This window comes from Netta rufina (assembly GCF_964035555.1).
Source record: "Netta rufina genome assembly, chromosome: 3".
In the NCBI taxonomy this organism is placed as follows: Eukaryota; Metazoa; Chordata; class Aves; order Anseriformes; family Anatidae; genus Netta; species Netta rufina.
In genome coordinates this window covers 8629949-8651203 of record NC_140125.1, presented here as the reverse complement: position 1 = coordinate 8651203, position 21255 = coordinate 8629949, and the positions used below count along the sequence as shown (strand labels likewise).

At 36.3% G+C, this 21255-nt stretch overlaps 1 protein-coding gene across 4 annotated transcripts in view; it reads right to left on the bottom strand.

The window, feature by feature from the left end:
* Positions 1–21255, bottom strand: part of KIF16B (kinesin family member 16B) — a 138037-nt gene that overhangs the window by 67371 nt on the left and 49411 nt on the right. For all 4 annotated transcript variants that reach the window (XM_084284586.1, XM_084284584.1, XM_084284585.1 and 1 more), the window contains exons 13-17: positions 9930–10049; positions 9320–9371; positions 7904–8041; positions 3240–3322; positions 2958–3046 (exon numbers count right to left, since the gene is read on the bottom strand). In XM_084284586.1, coding sequence (XP_084140712.1) covers positions 2958–3046; positions 3240–3322; positions 7904–8041; positions 9320–9371; positions 9930–10049 — 482 coding nt within the window. The remainder of the gene's footprint in view (positions 1–2957; positions 3047–3239; positions 3323–7903; positions 8042–9319; positions 9372–9929; positions 10050–21255) is intronic.

The following is a 21255-nucleotide window of genomic DNA, read 5'->3' as shown; positions in this document are numbered from 1 at the left end:
TGGAAGAAAAGAAGAGCTTGAATTACCAAATTAACAACAGGCAGAATGCTGGTCATCTACCAAAGCCTCACAAAAAAAAATATATATATATATATAAATAATTGGCCTGCTACTGAATCTAGCTCTGCACAGAAGGTGAGCAGCATGCCATGACGTTATGGGGAACTGATACTACAGCCCATTGCAATAAAGGTTCAGAATAAAGGAAGGAGTCCATGCCCTATATTGCAAGCTAACACTTTATGGATACGGTGCCATTGGCTTTGAATATGACCAAGCCCTAAATACTTGGGAACTGCTTTATTCAAAACATGTTTTCTTTAACTTGCAATTACCCCAGCCACCTGTTTCCCTTAAAGTGACATTTTCTACAGAATTACACCTCTTTGGACAAACTCACAACATCACAGGAAAAAAAAAAAAAACAAAAAAACACTACTGTCACAATGGATGATATGGAAAGCAAACAATTTTAGCATCAACATAAACAAGCTTAAAATTATCATGGAACCACAGCCTAAGCTGAAAAGCTGCTATGGCCAAATTGCTGTCCACAACAATGCATCAATTATGGAACATGCTTTCTTCTACTGATTTACATGACCAATGCTCAGTTAAACAGCAGTGCAAACTTCAGAACATACTTTCTCTTTGCAGAAGTTATAGAAACAGTAAAACCAGTCATATTTGATTTTTTTTTTTGTTTTAATCACTGATCTATCAGAATGAGAACCGCCTCTGCACTGTGTGGGCAATGTGTAGTATTAGGTATGGCATATATTGTTTTAAACTTCGTTAAAGCCTCTGAAGACAGGGATAAGAGTTTAAATTCTGAATATGCAACTATGAGCTTCCTCACTTTAAAAAACAAATGTACGTAACAATGACTGGAACAGGTAGGTTGTATTGCTCACAAACAAGTAACAGTCATGCATTCCTCCTGTATGGTGAGACTTATGCTTGTGCTTACAAATTAAGCAAGACAAAATATCCATTCCTGCAAGACAAGCCACAAAGATTAATTGAATGCAGAACAGGACAATATTATTAGCCCTCTGCTCATAGTTTACAGACTAATAGCACACAGGCATGAAAGTTTTCAGGAATATGAAGGTATTTCACCTAACTTGAGCCTCAATTTCAACAGGAACAGCTCTCACCACACCCAAAAAAAGCAAAATATAGTTTAGAAGAAGTGCTAGATGGGTGGAGTTTTTAAAAATTGCTGAATACACTGATAATTTAATTATATGAGTCATACTTATTGAGTTCCAGGAAAGCAAGGCCAGATATTTGAAGAACTGACAATGAAAAAAGCTACATTGCACAAAAGGTTGGGGGGAAAAAAAAAGAATTTGTTGCAAACTACTCTATCCTAGATTAAGTAGCTCTTCTATTTGTTTGCTCTTTTGTTCTTGTTGAAATCACAAGTCACAGGAAAATTCCCTTCTACAAGACGTGATTTAGCATTATCTGCAGACAGTATGAACTCCTTGGGCAGGGAAATCATTCTTAAGCCTACCTTCAACTGGGCCATGCCCATGCAGTTATATTTTGCTGTAAATCTGGAAGAGTAAACATGAGGCAATGCTGAAAAAATCTGTCCTGGTTTACACTGACTGCAAAGTCAAGGCCACCACTGTGCAGTATGATACAATTATTCATAAAAGTATTTTAACAGTCATGTCACTAGACTAGAAAAACCCACTACCGCCCAAGGTAGATCAATAACCGGAGGTAACAAAGAACAGTCAGGAACTTTCATAGAACTTTCCCTGGCCCTCAGAAGATGTAATGCTAGCAGTTGTCACTACAAGTTCATTAACTTTTCAAAAAGGCTAAAGAAACAGGAAGAAAAATACACATATATACACATACAGGGTTTTTTTGTTGTTGTTTTTTACTTTCTCTTTCTTCTCTGTCAGAAAAAAATCTGTAATTTATGAACAACTAGCTCATTGTCTCAAGTTCTCAGCAGGTATTTTAGTGGCAAAAGAGTAATAAAGAAGACAGCGTTTGAAGCAACGTTATTAGATATACTCACTGTGTTTAAGACTTCGCTTAACTTGAAGTTATTATTACCCATCTGATCTTCCTAAATTCTAACAGATAAAGAACAACCCCCTAGTAAAACTCAGGAATAGAGCTGTACTATCCCAGCTTGTAATTCAATTTATGGCCAATTTTTCAAAAGCACGTAGGTGGTTTACGCGTCTCATCTCACTCTCAATTAAAAACACAGGCACTAGCTTATGAAAAGAAGTAGAACAAAAACACCATCAATTCTATATCAGTCACTTAAAGAACACTGGTAAAGACATTAAAGCAGATTCTCTACAATAAGTAGTCTATTTCCCTGTAACCATATAATAAAATGATTTTCCATATCCTAACTTGGCCACCTACTAGGAAGTATACAAGCAAGAACATAAGACATTCATTTCCCAGACTTCTTATGCCTGCATTGGTTTTATACTAGACTCAAGAAATCTTAATTTTCAGTTTAAAATTCATTTTTCTTATGAAAAATAGTTAACAGTTAACTTGTAATTCTGAAGAAAGCATAAATGCAAATTTGCAATGTCATTACTGTGCTGAACTGCCTTCGTTAGAATACCAAATCTTTTCTCCCAGAAAACTTATGTCAGATCTGTCAGTGTGGCTGTTGTCTGGTTCAGTTACGGTTCTTGTATTTCAATAGTGAGACCCCAGGTAAAGGCAAGCTTTAAGCTGGATGGAAAGCTTCTGTGTCCTTTTACCCCTTTTTCTAGCATGGACTTGAATTTTTAGTTCAAATAACATTTCTTAGAAGTTCTCACCTCGTTCAGAAGCTCATTATTTAGTACACTATTAACATTAGAACAAAATATTTTCTATTACAGCCATTTGGAATATTCAAACCTTTAAAATGAAGAATGGGTGCCAACTGCAACAAGAACGTTTTCTAACATACTCACCCTGGATTATAAAGCATAACGGCTGATAGGTTCTCACAAGATTTTGAGAGATCTGTCATAGACAAGCTGAAGGAAGACAGCAGTCCACTCTAACAACAGACCATAAAATATATATTAGACAAACACCGCTGTGCTTGCAAACTTGTTTTGTTTCACTTCATGAAATATGAAATATTCTATGTAAAACAAAACTAAGCAAATGTACAATGTTCAAGGTATGTCTATATTAGCAGTAAAGTTGTGAAGAGGTTGAAATTCCCCCAAATGCTGATTTTACCTCACCTTTCTTTTTTCCCTTAGTTTAGCAGCTTCTTTGGGGTGGTTAAAGCGAAACATATTGGTTCTTCCAAGTAATATAACAGCACCTGATGAGAAAAACACACACCATTTACTGACAACAGACTGTATCAGGAAATGCCAAATAATTTTTCTGTCATCCAATATGTAAGCACAGCCTTCCGTTAAGTAAGAACAAAATGAAAATGCACTTTGACACAGCTATGTTAATGGATGTGTATATTTTATTCCTCCTTCTTCCTACCCAAAAAAAAAAAAAAAAAACACCAAAAAAAAAACCAACAAAAAAACACATATGTTCATGCACAGAAAGGTCAATCATGTTCATGCAGTTTAGTTTAAAGAATAAGTAGAGGAAGCAGTCATAACAGCCGCCGCAGTTTGACCTACACACTTCAACAGTGTTACTTTGGAGGCTACCAGCAGGTACGGAACACCATGGGAACATCCATAAACGTGACTAAGAACAAACTAATCATTATTCATCCACTTCTGATCGAAGTCAAGATTGAATCTACCTAAACTGAAAGCTACACTTTTTCATAATTTGTACTCTCACTTACCTTTTTCTTCTTTATGTAGAACAACACTGAAGTTTGTCATCACTCAAAACAGGCTTATTAGTCTTTTATACCCAATAGTTATTTTCTGAGGAAAGAACCTTGAATAATTCATATTGTTCAATGCACATCCATTATCGTATTTAATCAGCTACGGTACAGGTCATATATAACGTGACTCTGGGCAATTCTTATAATATTTTAAAGACACTAGCACCAAGATTAATACTTTCCCACTAAAAAGCACATTGTTAGTGATGTCTCACTGCTGTCATAACATTGAAGTCCTCCAAATTAACCACCACAAAATTAACTATTTATCTGTCGAATGGTGTGAAGGAATTTTAAAAGAGAACGGATTCTATTACACTTAAAACCTGAAAAAAATGCACTTACAACTGCTTACTAGAAACAAATTGTTATCATCTGAGAATGAAATGCTGCCCTGAATAAGCAGTGCTTCTCTTAAGATTAGCTTAATTAGGAACATCAACACAGATAAGGCCATTCAGTCTTGGCAATTCAATGATAAGAGGCACTATAGTCACAATATCACTTCTTGCTGTCTACACAACACCTCAGTTTTGGACCATAAGCACAGTTCACCTCAGACTAACGTTAAGATGAATTACCTTCCATAGATCTGTATGCAGCTTTGTATTGCCAAGTCATTTTGATACCACTTCTGTAATTTGTGACAGAAGCTGGTTGACCCTTCCTTCATGAATTGCGCTGGGCACATCTATACACATATTTTTAATGTAAGCACATTAAAAGGGGTCGCTGTCAGTCATGACTGCTGTAGTGAAAGGGGTAAGTCTTCACATGCTCACAGTCGTGCCAAACATCTCTCTGCTCCACTCTTGCTGCCTGCCTGGAAGGATGTTTTGATTACTTTAGCAGAGGAGACATTGAGGATTCCAGTGAAATTCCTTCAGTTACTTTCAAACAAAGATACTGTAAACATTTTTGGCCATGTTACTAGGTAGAAGTTACTTAAGTAAATTATTAAAAATTTCAGAATGAATTCAGCTAAAGATACTTGTTCCTAACTTGACATATCTGAAAGAAAACAGGTGGAAGAGGCTTAACAGCAGCACATGACATTCAAAATCAGATGGAGGATCATATGAATTACAACTAGGTTTCTCTTTCAGTACTTCTCAAATCATAGGATGATGAGCCTAGCATAAGTCTGAACAGGAAGAAGGAAAAGGGCTACGTGCACGTCACACGATACACTTGTGAAGTACTTCAAATCACAGAACGGTTTGGGTTGGAAGGGACCCTAAAGACCATCTAGTTCCTAACCCCCTGTCACAGACAGAGACACCTTCTCGTAGGCCAGGTTGCTCATTTTAGTACACCATTATAGTCAATGCACAGATTTGGAGGGGAACTGCAATTCCTCTGCTTCTCCCATTACATTCCTTTTTTTTTTTTTTATCCCAGAATGTCATAGGCACTGTTACTTCACAATGCCACTTTTTGCATTATGGAACCTCTGTTTGCTGATATAGGATTTTATTGTAGGATTTTATTATTATTGTAGTTTTTCCTCATTAATATAATCCTAGCTCCCACTTGACAGAACTTAGATATGCAGCAACATGAAAACTGATCAAGGAAAAAAACTTTGGATCAAAAGCATACTGTCAAATATTTCCTAAGCATTGGGTTAAATTGTCCTTTATCGTACAATGCAGTTCCCCATCAGAATGCAAGTGTGCAGCATCAATGTCGTCATGGAAACATAACTGGCTTTGCTATGGGGTTTGCTTTTCATTTGTTTACTCTAAGCAACAATTCTTATTCTTCTAGAATGTTAAATAACAAAGAAATAAAGGTTTCTCAAATACACCGACAGTACTAAGAACAACAACAAGAACCATTCAAGAACAGTCTTTATCATTTAGGGAACTCTGATCTGGTAATTTAATTGGTTGACTCCAACACATAAGTGACCAGAGGATAGGAAACAAGTATGAAGAATGTATGTTCAAATACCATCAAGCACTTCTCATCTACTCACACCAGTATTTTGGAACTGTGCAAACAAAGGAAACAAAGGTATCCATAATTAAGATCTTCCTAACTTCTAAAATTTTATTTTATGATTCTAAAAGTTACTTGTATTACCAAACTATAAAAAAAAAAAACAAGCACGGAGAAATGACATTAACTACAGACAGGTTAGCAGTTTGGCCTCGAAATGGCAAACTCATTTTAAACTGAGGATAAATTTAAGGTAAAGAACAAACTCCAGTGAGTATTTGTTCAATTACCTTTACAAATCTTATCAGATGTTCTTTATAAGAACAAAATATCATAGCAAGTTGCATTACTCAAGAGGCCACATTAGCCAGAATTCACAAATGGTGGAAGTAATCTGAAGAAGGAAGCGGTAATTAATGCCTCTTTTTTTTTTTTTATGTTAACTATTATTAATAACTGTTCATTTGAAAGTGTGCTGATTTTTTTTTAGACTGTCACAAACGGAAGCATTTAAATATATCAGTAGATAATCAGCAATACCTAAAGCAGATATTTAAAGAGGCTGGCATTTCATGCTGTGAGACTAAATGCTAACACAGCTAGGAGAGATATATTGTGCACGAGTTGTTAAACCAGTTATTTCATCAGCTTTGCCCACCTGATGTCAAAGCTGCCATCCTTCTTTCAGACTCAATCTGGTTACACAGTCTACAGATCCGCTTGTGCAGCTGTTTTTCAAAATTTAGTAATTCAAAGCAACCCTTTCCCCGCCCCCCTTTTTCTGAGTTGCACATTTCTTTAGACAGAAATTCAGGAGAAGAAAAACAAAAACAAAACCATGTTTCTACTCTTCACAGTACAAAAATCAAGTTGCTGCATATGCCTGAAAGAAGGAAACAGGACCTAAACTTCTGCCTTCTTCTGAGCCAATCAAACCTATAATGCCTTAGAAACACAGTAGGCTAAAATAAAGATGAGCCATTGCAAGCACAATTCGCGTTAACAGTGTTTCTTGCCATCAATGCCAATGTTCCTAACAATTTATCAATAGGAGTTACTCAAATCCAAGACAAAGGAGTTGGGCTTTCTTTTTTTTTTGTTCTGTATCTATAACAGAAACAACTGAATGTCTCTTATTTCACATGAATAGACACTTCACAGAATCAACATGCCCTGGCCATAACAAAGCTATTTTCTGAAAGCAAAATCTTGCAGCACTTGAGTTTGAAAAGGTGCAAGACTCGTTGTTCAGCACTACTTTGTCCACTGTGTTCCTCATTTGTTAGAACGAGCTTATTCTGAAAGCTTCTGTCCAGGAGAGGGGCACTGCTTTTCAGCCCCTGAGCTCTGTTACAACCTCACTTCTCAACATGACTTCAGCTCATAGCTAAATGGGAAAGTATTCTGGGTGATCCTGGAAGTTAAAACACCCAGAACCTCTGCTGCAGCACTCTTCAGTTTATTTGTTAGTCAGTCCTTTCCAGGCCAACAAAATACACCTTTGTTCCCAGTTGTCCCGGCTGCTTTCAATCATTTCCAGATTTTAAAGCTTTTATATTAAAATTGTAATCCTCTGAACTTCATCTGTAAGGGTTAGCCTCCCTCTTTTTGTCACTTTCCTACAGCTGTAGTTAACAGATACTCCAACTAAATCTCCTGCTACCCAAGAGGATTTGGCAATAGAGTGTTAAGTGGGACTGCACTGAAGTCCTGAGAAGGAAAAAAAAAAAAACAACACAACTCTGATGTTATTTTAGTCATGCAGAGACCAGTATTATTTTTCTTAATATCACACCAACCTAAGCTATCTGCCATGGTGTTAATTTTATGTATAAACTTTGAATGAAATCAGACAGCAAGGATCAGTTCATACTCAAGATTCTGAAGTTGCTCAAATTAGTAAATAATTCTCTTTTCACCATATAGCAATTCTCTGACAGAACAAAAACTCCATGGCTCTCTCCAGATAACTTTGCTAAGAAGAAACTGAATTAAAATTAAACAGTAAACTCTTAATATACACACAGATTTTTCAGTAGTGTTGCCAGAAATAAACAGATGCTGTATGGAAACCTATACTATGCTGGGTAATACCTTGGTTTAGGTGCGTGGCCTCCGTAATCTGAATTCCATTCACAGAACACTGCGCGCCATTCAATGGTATCAGATTCACAGTACCATTGAGATTTTCAAAGATGCAATGCTCACTTTCCAAATCAAGACCATGAAGAACTAAACACACACACAAAAAAAAATAATTAGTCTCTTAACAACTAATAAGATTTGCATGCTGATGGTGATTTATTAAGGACAGACTATGTTACATATTTGCAAGCATCTTTTCTTTCCTTTTCTTCTTTTCTTTTTCTTTTCTTTTTTCCCCACCCTGCAGACAGTTTTTTTTCGTTCCTTCACGACCTCCTGCATTCCTTAAACATTGACCCTATTTCTTGTTTTACTGTAGTGGAAATAGAAGTGGTTTTTTTTCTGATTTATTTTACATAATGCTCTTTTCTCTTTTGTTTTGGCATCAGATTAGTAAATGCTTATTTTGCTCTGTTGGAAATCAGTGAAGAAAAATTTACGTATTTGTAGAGACAGGTTTTTTTGGCTAGTTTCACTGGGAAATCATAAGTGTAGCTGCTTTAAGGTCTAGAAGCTTTTAAGTCTGAATAGGTAGGATATAACATATAATTGTAGACAATAAGAAAGGCTGAAATAAGGTTATATCTTCTATTACACTCAGGCACTTATCCATCAGTTATGCTACTTTCCATCTCTTCTTCAAGTAATGTGCGATTATCTCTACCCGTATTGCTTAATCTTACAAAGCAATGTGAATTTCATGGAATTTATATATAAATTTTAATCCAGGCATCTTTTGACCAAAGGAAATACATAAAACTATGTTATTTGTCTCTCAATTTCTCACTTGAGAACTAAAGGATGTAGCTTATTTGATTAAACTGCCTCTAAGCAGCTTATGTGACAGGTTAGTCCAGCAATGGCATGGAGTTGCTTTAATAAAAAGTAAGAAAAATCAGCACAAGAAGGCTACCTACTTTTCACTAACTTCCAGAATTTTCTTCCAAAATCTAAAGTCCAAAGACTGCGTTAGGTATAACAATATAGCAATACTGTCTTTATACAAAGGTTAAGAGAATGATTGTGCAATAATTGTGGCAGGTGTATGAAAAAGGATGGTATTTTTATAGGAGGCTTTTTCAAAAGTAGCAAGAAATAAATTAGTAACAAGTACATGAATAGATTTGAAGCCAACAAGCTATTTCAGAAGACATGCTTTTTGAAGCAAATCCCATGTAATTTAGTTTTCATAAATTTTCTAAAAATTAAAATACACAAGAACATATAAACAACTAACTACTAGGAAAAAAAGGAAAATTATAAAGCTCTGTTAACCTATGGGGATGTTGGAAGAAAGAGGGGAAAAATGAAGAAAGAAGGAAAAAAAAATGAAGACAGACCATAAAGTAATGCAAAATTCCATACCAATGTCCTGTTCTGTCACAGCATCTTCCCTGCCAACATATGTTTGGCCCTCCTAATTAAAAAGGAGATGTATTATTTTCAGTTGAAATTTCCCTTTCTCTCACACACAGAGATGTTTTATTCTTTTACTTTCTCCGATTATTCTGGATGAAATACATGTTTAAACATACTACCTGATTTCTTCCCCTTGTATTTTAAGAATGCTTTCAGTCATTATCATACAATGTTACTAGAAATTTTAAGTTTCAACCATACTGCACAACGCCACCATTGTAGTTTTGAGGCATTTAACATAGATCTAGATTTCAAGTCAAGCTTCACAATCAGATAAATGGAAAACCAAAATAGATAGATAAGCATATGAAGCGCCTATCTCTGGTTAACCAGTCTACATAAACATAAATAGTAAAATAACTGGCATTATAATGTAATTCAATGAATTATAACTTCTTACTCTAGCAGAGAAATGTAAAGAACTTTTCTTTCCATAGTGGTGAGATGTAATGAACACTTATATGAGCATTTTGACTACTATTTGCCTACTACAATTTGTCTACTGAAAACTCACAAGGCATATATAAAGGCTATGGAAACATAGATGTGTATTTACCTTCAAGTGATACAAGATGATACCAGTACTAAGAAGATCATCATCAATGCCAATTAGATGAGGCAGTTCAGAATCTAGCACAACACCTATCCCTTCTTTCCTCAAAGCTAACGTTTGTTCCTGTAAAGGACAAGAGTATAGTTATTAAAATATGCACAAAATAGCACTCTTCTTTCGCTTTCTAAACCACCCTTAAAGTAACTTATCCCCTGTAATAAACCCTGCTTATTTTTTGGTGTTTTTTTCCTAACATTCTAAATGCAACTTTTATACTTCCAGTGAGTGTTCCAAGCTTGCCACTCAGGAAATCTGTGAAGGTGTTACTTGAAAGAAGCCAGACAAACAGCTGAATTATACCAGATAAGGGAGATCAATCAAGAGAATAACAAAGCAATGTTGTCTGAAAGCAAGCTACGTACCACCTTGCATGACAGAAAGAATTTGAAACTACACAGAATTCAGTATGGCTAAGGAACAGAAAACTGAAAGCTCTTTAGCAATCCTTTAAATAAACTGAATCTTGTGCAATGAAAATCCCAGGCACCTGAAAATCTAGTATGCCTAAGCAGATAAAACATCGTGCAATGTAATGGAAGCAGCAACAATAGTAAATAAACGTAGGAACAAAACTTTAATTTTCCAAAATTCCTTTTGGCCACATTCTGCAGTCACCTGTATGGTAAGGTATCATTCAGCAGGAGAGGAGTACAAGTGGAAGGCTCCAATAACTCGAATGAAACGTGATCTTGTACTCATCAGTATATGCAATAAATAAGAGATTAACTATACCTTTGAAATAAGGTTTTAGTATTCAAAAAGTTTATTTTACAAGTTGAACTCAAATCCTACTGATTTCTTAGACCCCAAAGCTAACATCAACAGGCTGTGAACATGTACGCAGACTGCCTTTCAAAGTGAATCAGTTTTACTACCTAAACAACTGAACCCTTATGAGCCAAGGAAGACTGACAACTCAGGAAGGAGAGGCAGCAGCAGCAAGTATCGCTTCTGTGTATTATGAGGCACACACTTTTTTCCTGGTGCCAGCAAACACAGAAAACAAATTTTCTGACGACAGCACGACTACTGCTCCTTTTCCAAGTCATCAACATGCATCCTTCAGAGCCAACCAAGACATTACAGTATTTGTAAGAAAAAGCAGAGAGATTGCTGGATGTATTTTCCTAAGTACAGCAACTTGACAAATCTGAAGAAAACAGATGTAATATTTCATTCTCCTGCACAGTATAAAATGTCGCCAATATTGATACTGTCTAAAAAGTTCTCTTGTGACTGCAAACACCTGGGCAAAATGAGACGGTGACACAACACGCTAAAAGCACTCCAAAAGAAAACCAGGAAATCCCCTCCTGGTCACAGGCGAATTAAGAAGTTCTCCAGCGTTCAGGAAGAAAGGAAAAAAGCTGTGATTAACGTTGCCCTGCAGCTCCCTGACATTCAAACTGCATCCAGCTATTCCTTGATATCATAAAAGTGTCACCTCATAAAACCAAAAAATACAGCTTAAATCACTGTTCAAGTGAAAAGTAATTTCAGTCAAAATACCTATCACATATTAAATATTTATTGAGTGGCATCTACTGCTATACATAATTTATAACGTTCCTATACGACAAGGCTGATGACTTAGAAGAGTGAATACGGGTGGCTGTTCACACAACTGCTGGCACCTTTCACCCAATGGAATTGATAAAATATTAAGAGCTGAACATTTTTTTCCAGCATAACAAAGCATTTACTAACATCCCGGACCGAGGAAAAAACAGGCATCCCAGGAGGCAAAGCAATTATTGCTGGGTGAGAAAAATCTATCACAAATAATTAAGAATGAAGAAAAAAAATGCATCATTTTCCAGTTTTAAATATTTAATATATTTTTAGTATATTCAGAAAGAGAGCATGTATAATTATGATTTAAAATTGATGTGCTGCTTATTTATTCAGGTCTAAAATTAGAGAACACAAATTAATTGAGTTTCTAAATCCTTACTTTGTAAATGACTGCCATTCATACATAGAATACATCCTATTGACGGAAGCATTATAATAAATGCAACAGACTAGTGGGATTAAGTGCGTTTGTTTTTTTTCCTTGAATATTTCTTGTCTGTTACGTTTTATCTTCAGATACTACTTACTAAAAATCCTGAATCTTAATCAGTTACCTGGAACAACTGCTAAACTTTAATCATGTGGCTGAAAGTTTAATTTTAGATTCAAAAGAAAACTCCAACCTGTGAACTTTTGCCCCAAACCAAAATCATAGAAACCCTTTCAACAATATTTATTACTCCGTTCTCTCACATTGAAAGAAAGATGAGAAAAAGGCCAGAAAGAAGTAGCCAAATTGCCCCTCTTTCATCCTTGATGGCACAGGAAGGACACATCTAAAGGAGGAAGGACCTCTTTTGAAATAAATTGAAGGTCTGTAAGCTATTATAAGGCAGAGAAATGATTAGGTTTGATCCGCAACTTGATTCACCTTCATTTGTGTAACACAATTTTAAAAAGCAGTGAATCTATAAGGCAAAATGACAGGAGTAGGAAAGGTCACTGTCCCCATTAAAAAAGTACTAATTCAGAAAATGTATGAAAGCCTCAAGGTACGATTTAAAAAACTCGCATGTACTGCATGCGTCTTATCTTGAATTATCCTTGAAAAGAGAAGTGTACGTGTACTCCCTCTGTATTTAAGATGCATTCATAAACTGTGGAAAATAAAGCAAGCCAAGTATTACACACAAAGGAGCGCTCCAGTGAATATAAATGGCTGCTCCGTGCGGAGAAAAAAGTTTGCTTCTTTAGGAGCCTCTAGACCAAATGGACTCATGTGAAGAGTAGAATTATTTTCTGACTGAATTTCTGAGTCAGTACATAAGGAAATACTTTCCGAGTCACAGTAAAGATAAAAGGATTTATATTGTTTGTGTAAACGCAGGTCTCTTGGAATTCAGCTCTGACTCAGCAGTCAGAAACATCCTGATAGAATAAATTCAGTAACACTTCAGTGGCAGATAAGGAGAGCTATTAGGGAAACTCGTACCTTCTACACTGTTGTTATGTTTGCTCTATTAACCAGATCTAGCGGCATCCCCAAGCTTGCACCTAAGATACATGCCAGCACTTTAGAAACATGACGTTTGTGTAAAGTACCTGCATGACCCTGTAAGTTAATTTTCACCATACACAACTGCCCACGACAAAGAACTGTTAGGATACATAACGTTTCTTTCAATGCATTCATATGCACACAAACACACACAAAAATGGAATCACATTCCTGTTGGATTTTAACCAACAAGATACTGAATTGCAAAAAAGAAAGTGAGCCCAAAAGATACTTCTAATATTCCTTGACCAATAAACCTTTGCTGTTTTCAGCTGCTACTGGCCCAGCACTTATTAAAAAGCATACGCAACTAGTACGGTGTCCTTTCAATGAACAGAACTGCTTGATGAAGTTTAATTTGTGTCATGCTTTCCACTACAAAATCTCAATTCTTTCATTTAAATATTCAACAGTTAACTGCTGGCACACAGTTCTGAGAATACACCATGCAGAGACTTACAGTAAAACACATTATGCTAGCTAAGTAAATTGTCCAGATGTCTATATTTAAATTATGCAAAAATGCATAATACCAAATTAAAGAAGTTATGGGTAGAAACCTGCAATGGTGAAACTCTTCGCATTAATATTTAACCAGACTATATACTAGAGCAAATTCTTACACTAACAGGTACTTTGGGTGCATTTGATTTCATTGAAAATATGCTATTACGTCCTGGGTTCACAAAACTGTCTGAAGATCCTCTGTGCCATGGCACTAACATTAAGCTCCCTATGAAATATATATGCAAACTGTACACAAAGGAAATTCTTAATTGGTTTTTCTCCAGTAGTGTACTCACTATACTTTGCATTCCCTTTAAATCACTGGAAACAAATGCTTCATACCTGCAGAAAAAGATATTCCATATTGCTCAGAATTCAAAGGCACCTGAAAATGTGTATTTTAAAACCCAGCAGATACACAGAATTAAAGAGGCTACTCAGAAACAGTAAGAATCATGGATGTAACATCCTCAGCCAGTCATCCCATGATCAAGACGGGTGAGAAAACAGGACTTCACTCACTGAAGTAAGCAGTTTATATAATCTCCATCCCCGAATGGTGAAAGATAAGGTGACTTACAATTCCAGTTCTGCAGTAGAGGTTTTTGATAAATCCAGGAAGCAGAGTAACTCCTGATTTACAACAAAAAACGCATATACACCAGTCACAGCTAGTTTATGTATGTGTGCTGTAAGAGGGCTATCCTGCTTGCATTTCCAGAGATAACCTTTCAGAAAACAGAAAATAAGGCGTAACTGTAGGACAGGCACCACGATGAAAGCATACAAAACCCAAGCAGGAGAAGTCCCCAATGAGCAATGCTCATTTGCTGTTTCCTTTACTAGGGAGTAGAAAATAAAATTATCCAACAGCAGATCAGAAATGAAAAACAACCCCTTGCTAAATTGAAGGATGCCACTGACATCAATAATTTACATAGGTACAAGAAAAACCACCGGACAAACAGCAAGAAAAAGAAAGGAGGGAATGCGGATGACTGTGCAAGGGTATCTATCACCTAACTCCAAGAACTGCAGACAGAAAACACAAAGTTTTCTGAGGAAGGATTATTATTATTCTGCATGCCCTGTTTTATGCTCCAACAGTGGGCACCATTGCATAAATCTGAATTCACCTACAGGGGCATTTAATCTGATCCAGTATCATCTTTAACTAATGCAAAAAGGATGAGAATGTTTTAAAGTTTAATTTAAAACCAGATTTACCGGTGTTTTAAAGTATATTACCAGTAAGTACACTTTAGAAAATTGTGTTACAAATAAAAATCCAGTCTCTTTTTGAATCCCACTGATTTTTGACTTTAAAAAATCCTTAGAACAATGAGTTCTTCAGCTATTAAGCATAAAAAACAACATAAGAAAACATTTACTGCTTTGTTTCATATAATAGTGTTTTTCTCCTGTGTTCTGAAGGCATAGGATCTTAATACTTTAAACTCAATTTTGTGATACAAAAATCCCATAATGATTCATTATGCAGCATCGTCTGCTTTCAGAGAGTTACCTTTCAAGAGATGTCTGCAGAGAAGCGGCGAATGTGACAGCAGCACTTCTGAATGAAGAGAAATGCCTCCTTCCCTGGCCACCTCCCTACCTTTGCAATTTGTGGCAACTCCTACAGTTCTTGTTATGTTGGATGTCTTTCTTTACCTAGCCCTCTTTTTCTTCTTAATTTCTTCAAGGTGTAGTTCAAGACATCTATAGGTAATGTATTGTCGTTTATATATATAACCTCCCCCCTCTTTTAATAGTACATAGCTTTCTGAATTCTTACATGTAGCAACAATACAAGTTTTATCTATATCCATAGTTTTAAATTTTATAACCAAAGGGCACTGCATGTCTTGTTAATAGAAAAACTCACAACATTCATTTGCATTAGATAGTAAAAACCTGTGTTCAGTCACTCACCATCCCAATGACTAAAGAAACTACATTCTAATTTACCAGCAGAAAGAAATTTTCAGTTAAATTTTGTTAACCTCTAAATCCTTTCTGCACAGAGATGAAGGTTGTCATCGTATCATAAAGCTGAACAAGCTAAATTATAGATCACGGAAGTCTTACAGAATAAACCCAGAAATTGTTTTGCTGAATAAATTACTAGATCTGCCACGAAACAATTGAAGTACACAAGCTAAATTATTCTGCAATCTTCCACATTAATGTATTGCTTTGACACACTAACTAAATTATCAAATAATCAGGAACTCATATCAACAAAATATTATCATATTCTTGTATGCATTATCTGTGTGTCTCAGAGAAGTCTAATTTATCTTCGGAGTTTAAAACTTTTCCAGATTTGGCACTGGGATATGTGATGCTTCTATTTTTTGTATGTCATCCTCCATAAAGTAGTATATTTATGTGTTTAGATGTGTTAATCAAATACTCTTGTAAAATATGAGACCTTTCAATGAAAGTGAAAACATTCTGCTTTTCATTATCTGCCTACCCTCCCCCATCCCCTTTTTCTTTTTTAAACGAGGGAACGTTTTTTACTTACCTATATAAGACAGACCATCCTCCAACATGCAATTGTTTTCTGATGGAATCCTTGAAAAGGTTGTTGTAAATATATGAATTCCATAAGGCGTAGGTAGGTAGTAACTGTCCATCATTAAAATGTCTAAGGACTTCACCTTGCCTGCTATTCTCATGACTCATGTAATTGTTAAAGCCTCATGTCTGAAGCAAAACCCACCAAGCATTTCTATTGTGCACTCTCAGGTGGGCAAACAAATGCTTGCCAAAACACCAACCTATTACCAAGTCAAAGTCTGTATAAGAGCTCTGAGAAAAGCCAGTCCTGTAAACTCAACTATGCAACAGGATCACCACAGTCATACAAAAACAGCTGCAGGTCATGGCCCAGGTCCATCTACACATATTTCTCCTCCCTTCCAAACACAAACTTTCTAACTTAATTTCCACTGAAAGCTTATTACCACTAATAAGTGCGATCATACAGTCCTAGCGCTTGGAAAGGTTTTTAGTAGATTACAAATAGCAATATTTAAGAAGTCTATTTGCAGTGTATTCTCCTATTTACAGAAATTATCTGAATGATTCTGGATTTCATTCTTCTGGAAGAGAAGTGCTACACAAACAGATGGACTACTCTGAATTTTCAACTGCATGGCATGCTAATGATTATACTTTATTACATAACAGTATAATACTGTATACAGGGGATGTTGTTATGTACTGTAAAGAATACCTGGCATACTACTAAAGTTGCACTCCATATTAAGACATGATCACACTAAAAAATAGTGAAATTTCCAGGTTTCACCGCAGATGACGAGAAAACTTACTTGATTAAGTCTGTAGTTTAAACAAAGTTCCAGGAATTTTGCCTCTGCTTAAAACGACAGCAATGTTCCTCCTGTCCGAGAAGGATGAACTGAAAGTGACCTCCCATGTTACCAGTGCAGTTCCCAAATTCCATAATAAACCATTTGAGAGATTCCATTCAGGCTCTCATCCATTGCATAACTGAAATTGTTTTCAACTGTTTTCTGTCTGAACTTACTAATATTTCATACTCCCGTATTTTGCATCATCATTGACATTCAGTTGAAATAATTATTCTTCTTCCTGTGTATTTATTTATTGATGTGGTTACTGACAGCATTTGTATCCCCTCTTCTCACTGCAGTTTTAACATGCCAAACTCTTAGCGTCTCCTTTCACCTGACCAGCCTGGCCATACCGTGGTGTTTAACACATCCGCTATCTGCATCTCTCATCTGAACTCATCTTCCTTGCCTATAGATCATAGTATCATAGAATATCCTGAGTTGGAAATGACCCACACAGATCATCAAGTCCAACTCCTGGCTCCACAAAGGACCACCCAAAAATTACACCTCATGTCTGAGAGCGTTGTCTAAATGTTTCTTGAACTCAGGCAGGCTCAGTGCGGTGACCACGGCCCTGGGGTGCCTGTTCCAGCGTCCTCTCAGTGCAGAACCTTCTCCTAACACCCACCCTGAACCTCCCCCGTCACAACTCCATGGTGTTCCCTTGGGCTCTATCCCTGTCACCAGAGAGAAGAAATCAGGTGCTCCGGTCCCCTCATGAGGGAGCTGCAGGCCGCCATGAGGCCTCCCCTCAGCCTGCTCTGCTGGGGGCTGAACAAACCAAGGGACCTCAGCCGCTCCTCACGCATCTTGCCCTCCAGACCTTTCACCACCTATGTAGCCCTCCTTTGGAGGCTAATAGCTCTGTATCCTTACACTGTGGCGCCCAAAACTGCATGCAGTGCTACAGGTGAGGCTACCAGCCCTTTTGGTGCCAGGGCACGCTGGTAGCTCATGTTCAACTTGCCATTAACCAGATCCCTTTCCATGGGGCTGCTCTCCAGCCGTTCATCCCCCAGTCTGGGGGAAGATTTACATGCAGTGTTCCTCATGGATATGCAGGTTTGCTTGTGTCAGGTATCTCTGTTTTTCAGTCACTACACAAAACATCTGAATCTTCCAAGCTTTCATTTGTCTTTCATGCTGGTACTGTACTATCTCTTGACAATGAAGTCTCATGCTGTCCTCCCCCCTTTCCATGGTGTTTCAAGTTCTTATTAGTCCCCATGCTTCAGCACATCAAAGTATCTACCATCAATCTCCCTTCTATTATTCTAATTCTGACTCATCCTGTCCTCTGTGAGATGTTCTGCTAGACAAATGATGTCTCCCAACTTTATTATCAGCAAACTGCACCAGTTAACACTCCTAAGGAAAAGATTAAAGATGATCAGGGCCAACAATGAGCTCCCACTACCAACTTCCCTCTCCTCTTCTATCATATCCTTGCTACAACCATTTTTTAAGGTCTAATCTCCACACTAGCTAAATAAGGAAGCATTTTCCTGTGTCCCATGGCCAGGTGGCTTTCCTGATAGGCACAGAGATGAGGACAAGTCCTACAGCTGTTTCTAGCATGGGTCACTGACGGACCAGATCACAGACAGACTTCAGCGTGTACTGAGATGGCAAAATAGTAACAACTAGTTTTAGAAACTACCACAAGATCACAGACAATGTTTTAAATATTATCTGAAAAGGCAAGAATTATATTAAAAGCATTTTTTTAAAAAACAAATTGTTCCAACTTTGAAAGACACATGGCAGAAGCATTCCATTTTAAAGAAATCTTCAGAAGTAAAGCATTTCTTAAATTTCCTCACTAACCCTGCAAATACAATCCAGTTAATATTAGTCAAGGCTTTGAGTTCCTCCACAATTTACTTCAGCATAATGAATGTAGGTCAAAGTAGCAGTTCTGAATTTAACATTTGATTTAACTTTAAATGTTTAGCTCCACTAGGTAGCATTTTAACAAACTGTTCTTCTTTCATTTCATGTTGAGAACAAAGCTTATAATGACTTTTCTGGTAGTTCATGAAGGTATTATCACCTTACTTTTTTCCCCAGAAATAATGTGCTACTTTTTACTAGGTCAGTGACAGTAAACACGAGTTGTCACCGATGTCAAGTTTTTAATGCAAATTAAAGGACTATTAAAAGGTCAGAAATTGCAAAAAAAAAAAAAAAAAAAAAAATATTGTTTGATCTCAAGTCAAACATTTGAGGATGCTACAAAATGACAGAATAAAGCGTCCTTTTAAAACTATCAATTTTATTTTGTATACCCAAAGCATAAAATAAATGGTGCTTTAAGCTGACACAAATGTCATTAGTAATTGGTTGCACATCACAAAATGACTATGTTTGTTGATACTCTTCTTTTGAAAATCTGGTCAATTCAGGAGAATTAAACTTTTCTTAGCAACTATATGCATCTTTAATCCAAATTCCAGTGAAATAAACCCTACATAAACACAAACACAAATCATATCATTAAAAGTATATTTTATAACACATTCTATACTTATCTAAGATCTGTTTAAGAACATAAAAATATGTAAATAAAAACTGTCTACATATATACATATATATATATATATATATATATATAATATGTCAGTTGAACTGAATTCTCAAAATTGCAGCATTTACTGTACCATTACTGAACATCAGAAGAGATGAGACACAGGAAATGCCTATGCCCATTAATTAACTAATGAAGCTACACTATTTCACAATTCTAATAACAAAATATAGATTAACAACTTACTCTAGTTCACAATATCTCGATACAGTCATTTAACTGCTTTTAAAGGAACAGCATGAGGGCACAACAAATGCTTAAGTGTAAACATAATGAAAGAACACCTGTTTTAATCAGTGACAATAATGAATCACTTAATACACACCTCAAACACGACAGAAACATCCATTTAAAAAAAGAGAATCAAGAGAATAAACACACACAAAACAGGGAGAAGAGGGAAAATGACTCTTGTCATCTTAATCAAAACAATATAATCCTCAAAATATACTCACCAGAAACGTACTATTTGTATCAAATGGAAGTGTCCTATAAAATTAAATAAATAAAATCTACCTAAGAAGTAAAATCTATAATCCGGCACCAGTCCCTAACATTAAGGCCAAAAGAAATATCAGATCTAGTGAACAAAATAATAATGCTTAAATCCTATTTCTGAATCAAGACAGAAATTCCAAATATTCACTGAAAAGTTCCAATCACATTTTTGGTCATGTCAACTAACATTGAATAGAAGTAATCAGAAAAAAGGGCTGGGGTGATGGTAAAGGGATTTCTTGAAATCTTTGTAATCTAGATTAAGGTATACTATGGCATTCTTGGCAGACTAAAGTTTTTCCAGGTTAGAACACTTTTAAAATATAGTGTCCATTTAGCCCATGAGAGTATACTAGCACAGCTTTGCCAACTATCAGCAGACAATAATACTTCATTTAAGGATGTAAACCTGCTGTATCGTTAGGGAGAAAATTCAAAGCAATCCACACAAACCTCAAGATGCTGCCAGTGACCTTTGCACTTCACTGATGGATTTGAATCCTAACTCAGATAATCATCATCTTTCTTGCATTCTCAGAAAAACCTCTACGGGCCTACAGAGCTACTACAGAGTAATAAGAAAGTCAAGTTCATGAAAGGAGGCATGACATTATCTTTTTCCTTCTCCAGCAGCAAAGATTTATGATATTTTTATAACCATATTGAGATTTCCAAACATCAGTGCACACATGCTGCGCATCATGGCAGCTTTGCCTCTCACATGAATTCTCAGTGACTTCTGACAGATGCTACTGCACCTCAAAGTCCTAGATCTAGTGCGAGGTAGTTCTTGCCATTAAGTAAATGAGCTCAAAACAAAAGATTTATGCACTGGCATAGAGTACGACGTAGCACTTTTCAACAACTTTATGACTGGCAAGTAAATTACCCTCTATTCGTTGTGGTTAGAGAAAGTCTACCATGTAAGCCCAAACCTTTGATACAGCCCAGACACCAGGAGTTTCACATTCCCAAAAGTTAAATTAGACCTTGTAATGGGTCTAATTTTAACTATTTCAATAAAAAGAGGACTAGGTGTTGGAAATATTCATTTGAACGCTTCATTAACTTAGACTGATTGTGGAACTCTGTCTCCATTGATTGAAACAGGAGAAAGAAATAATGGGAAACTGTGATGTGATCATGTAATTAAACACTGCATAAATAGAGGTAAAAGGGGTGGGTGTTGCTCTAATTCAGCTGGGCAGCTTAAAC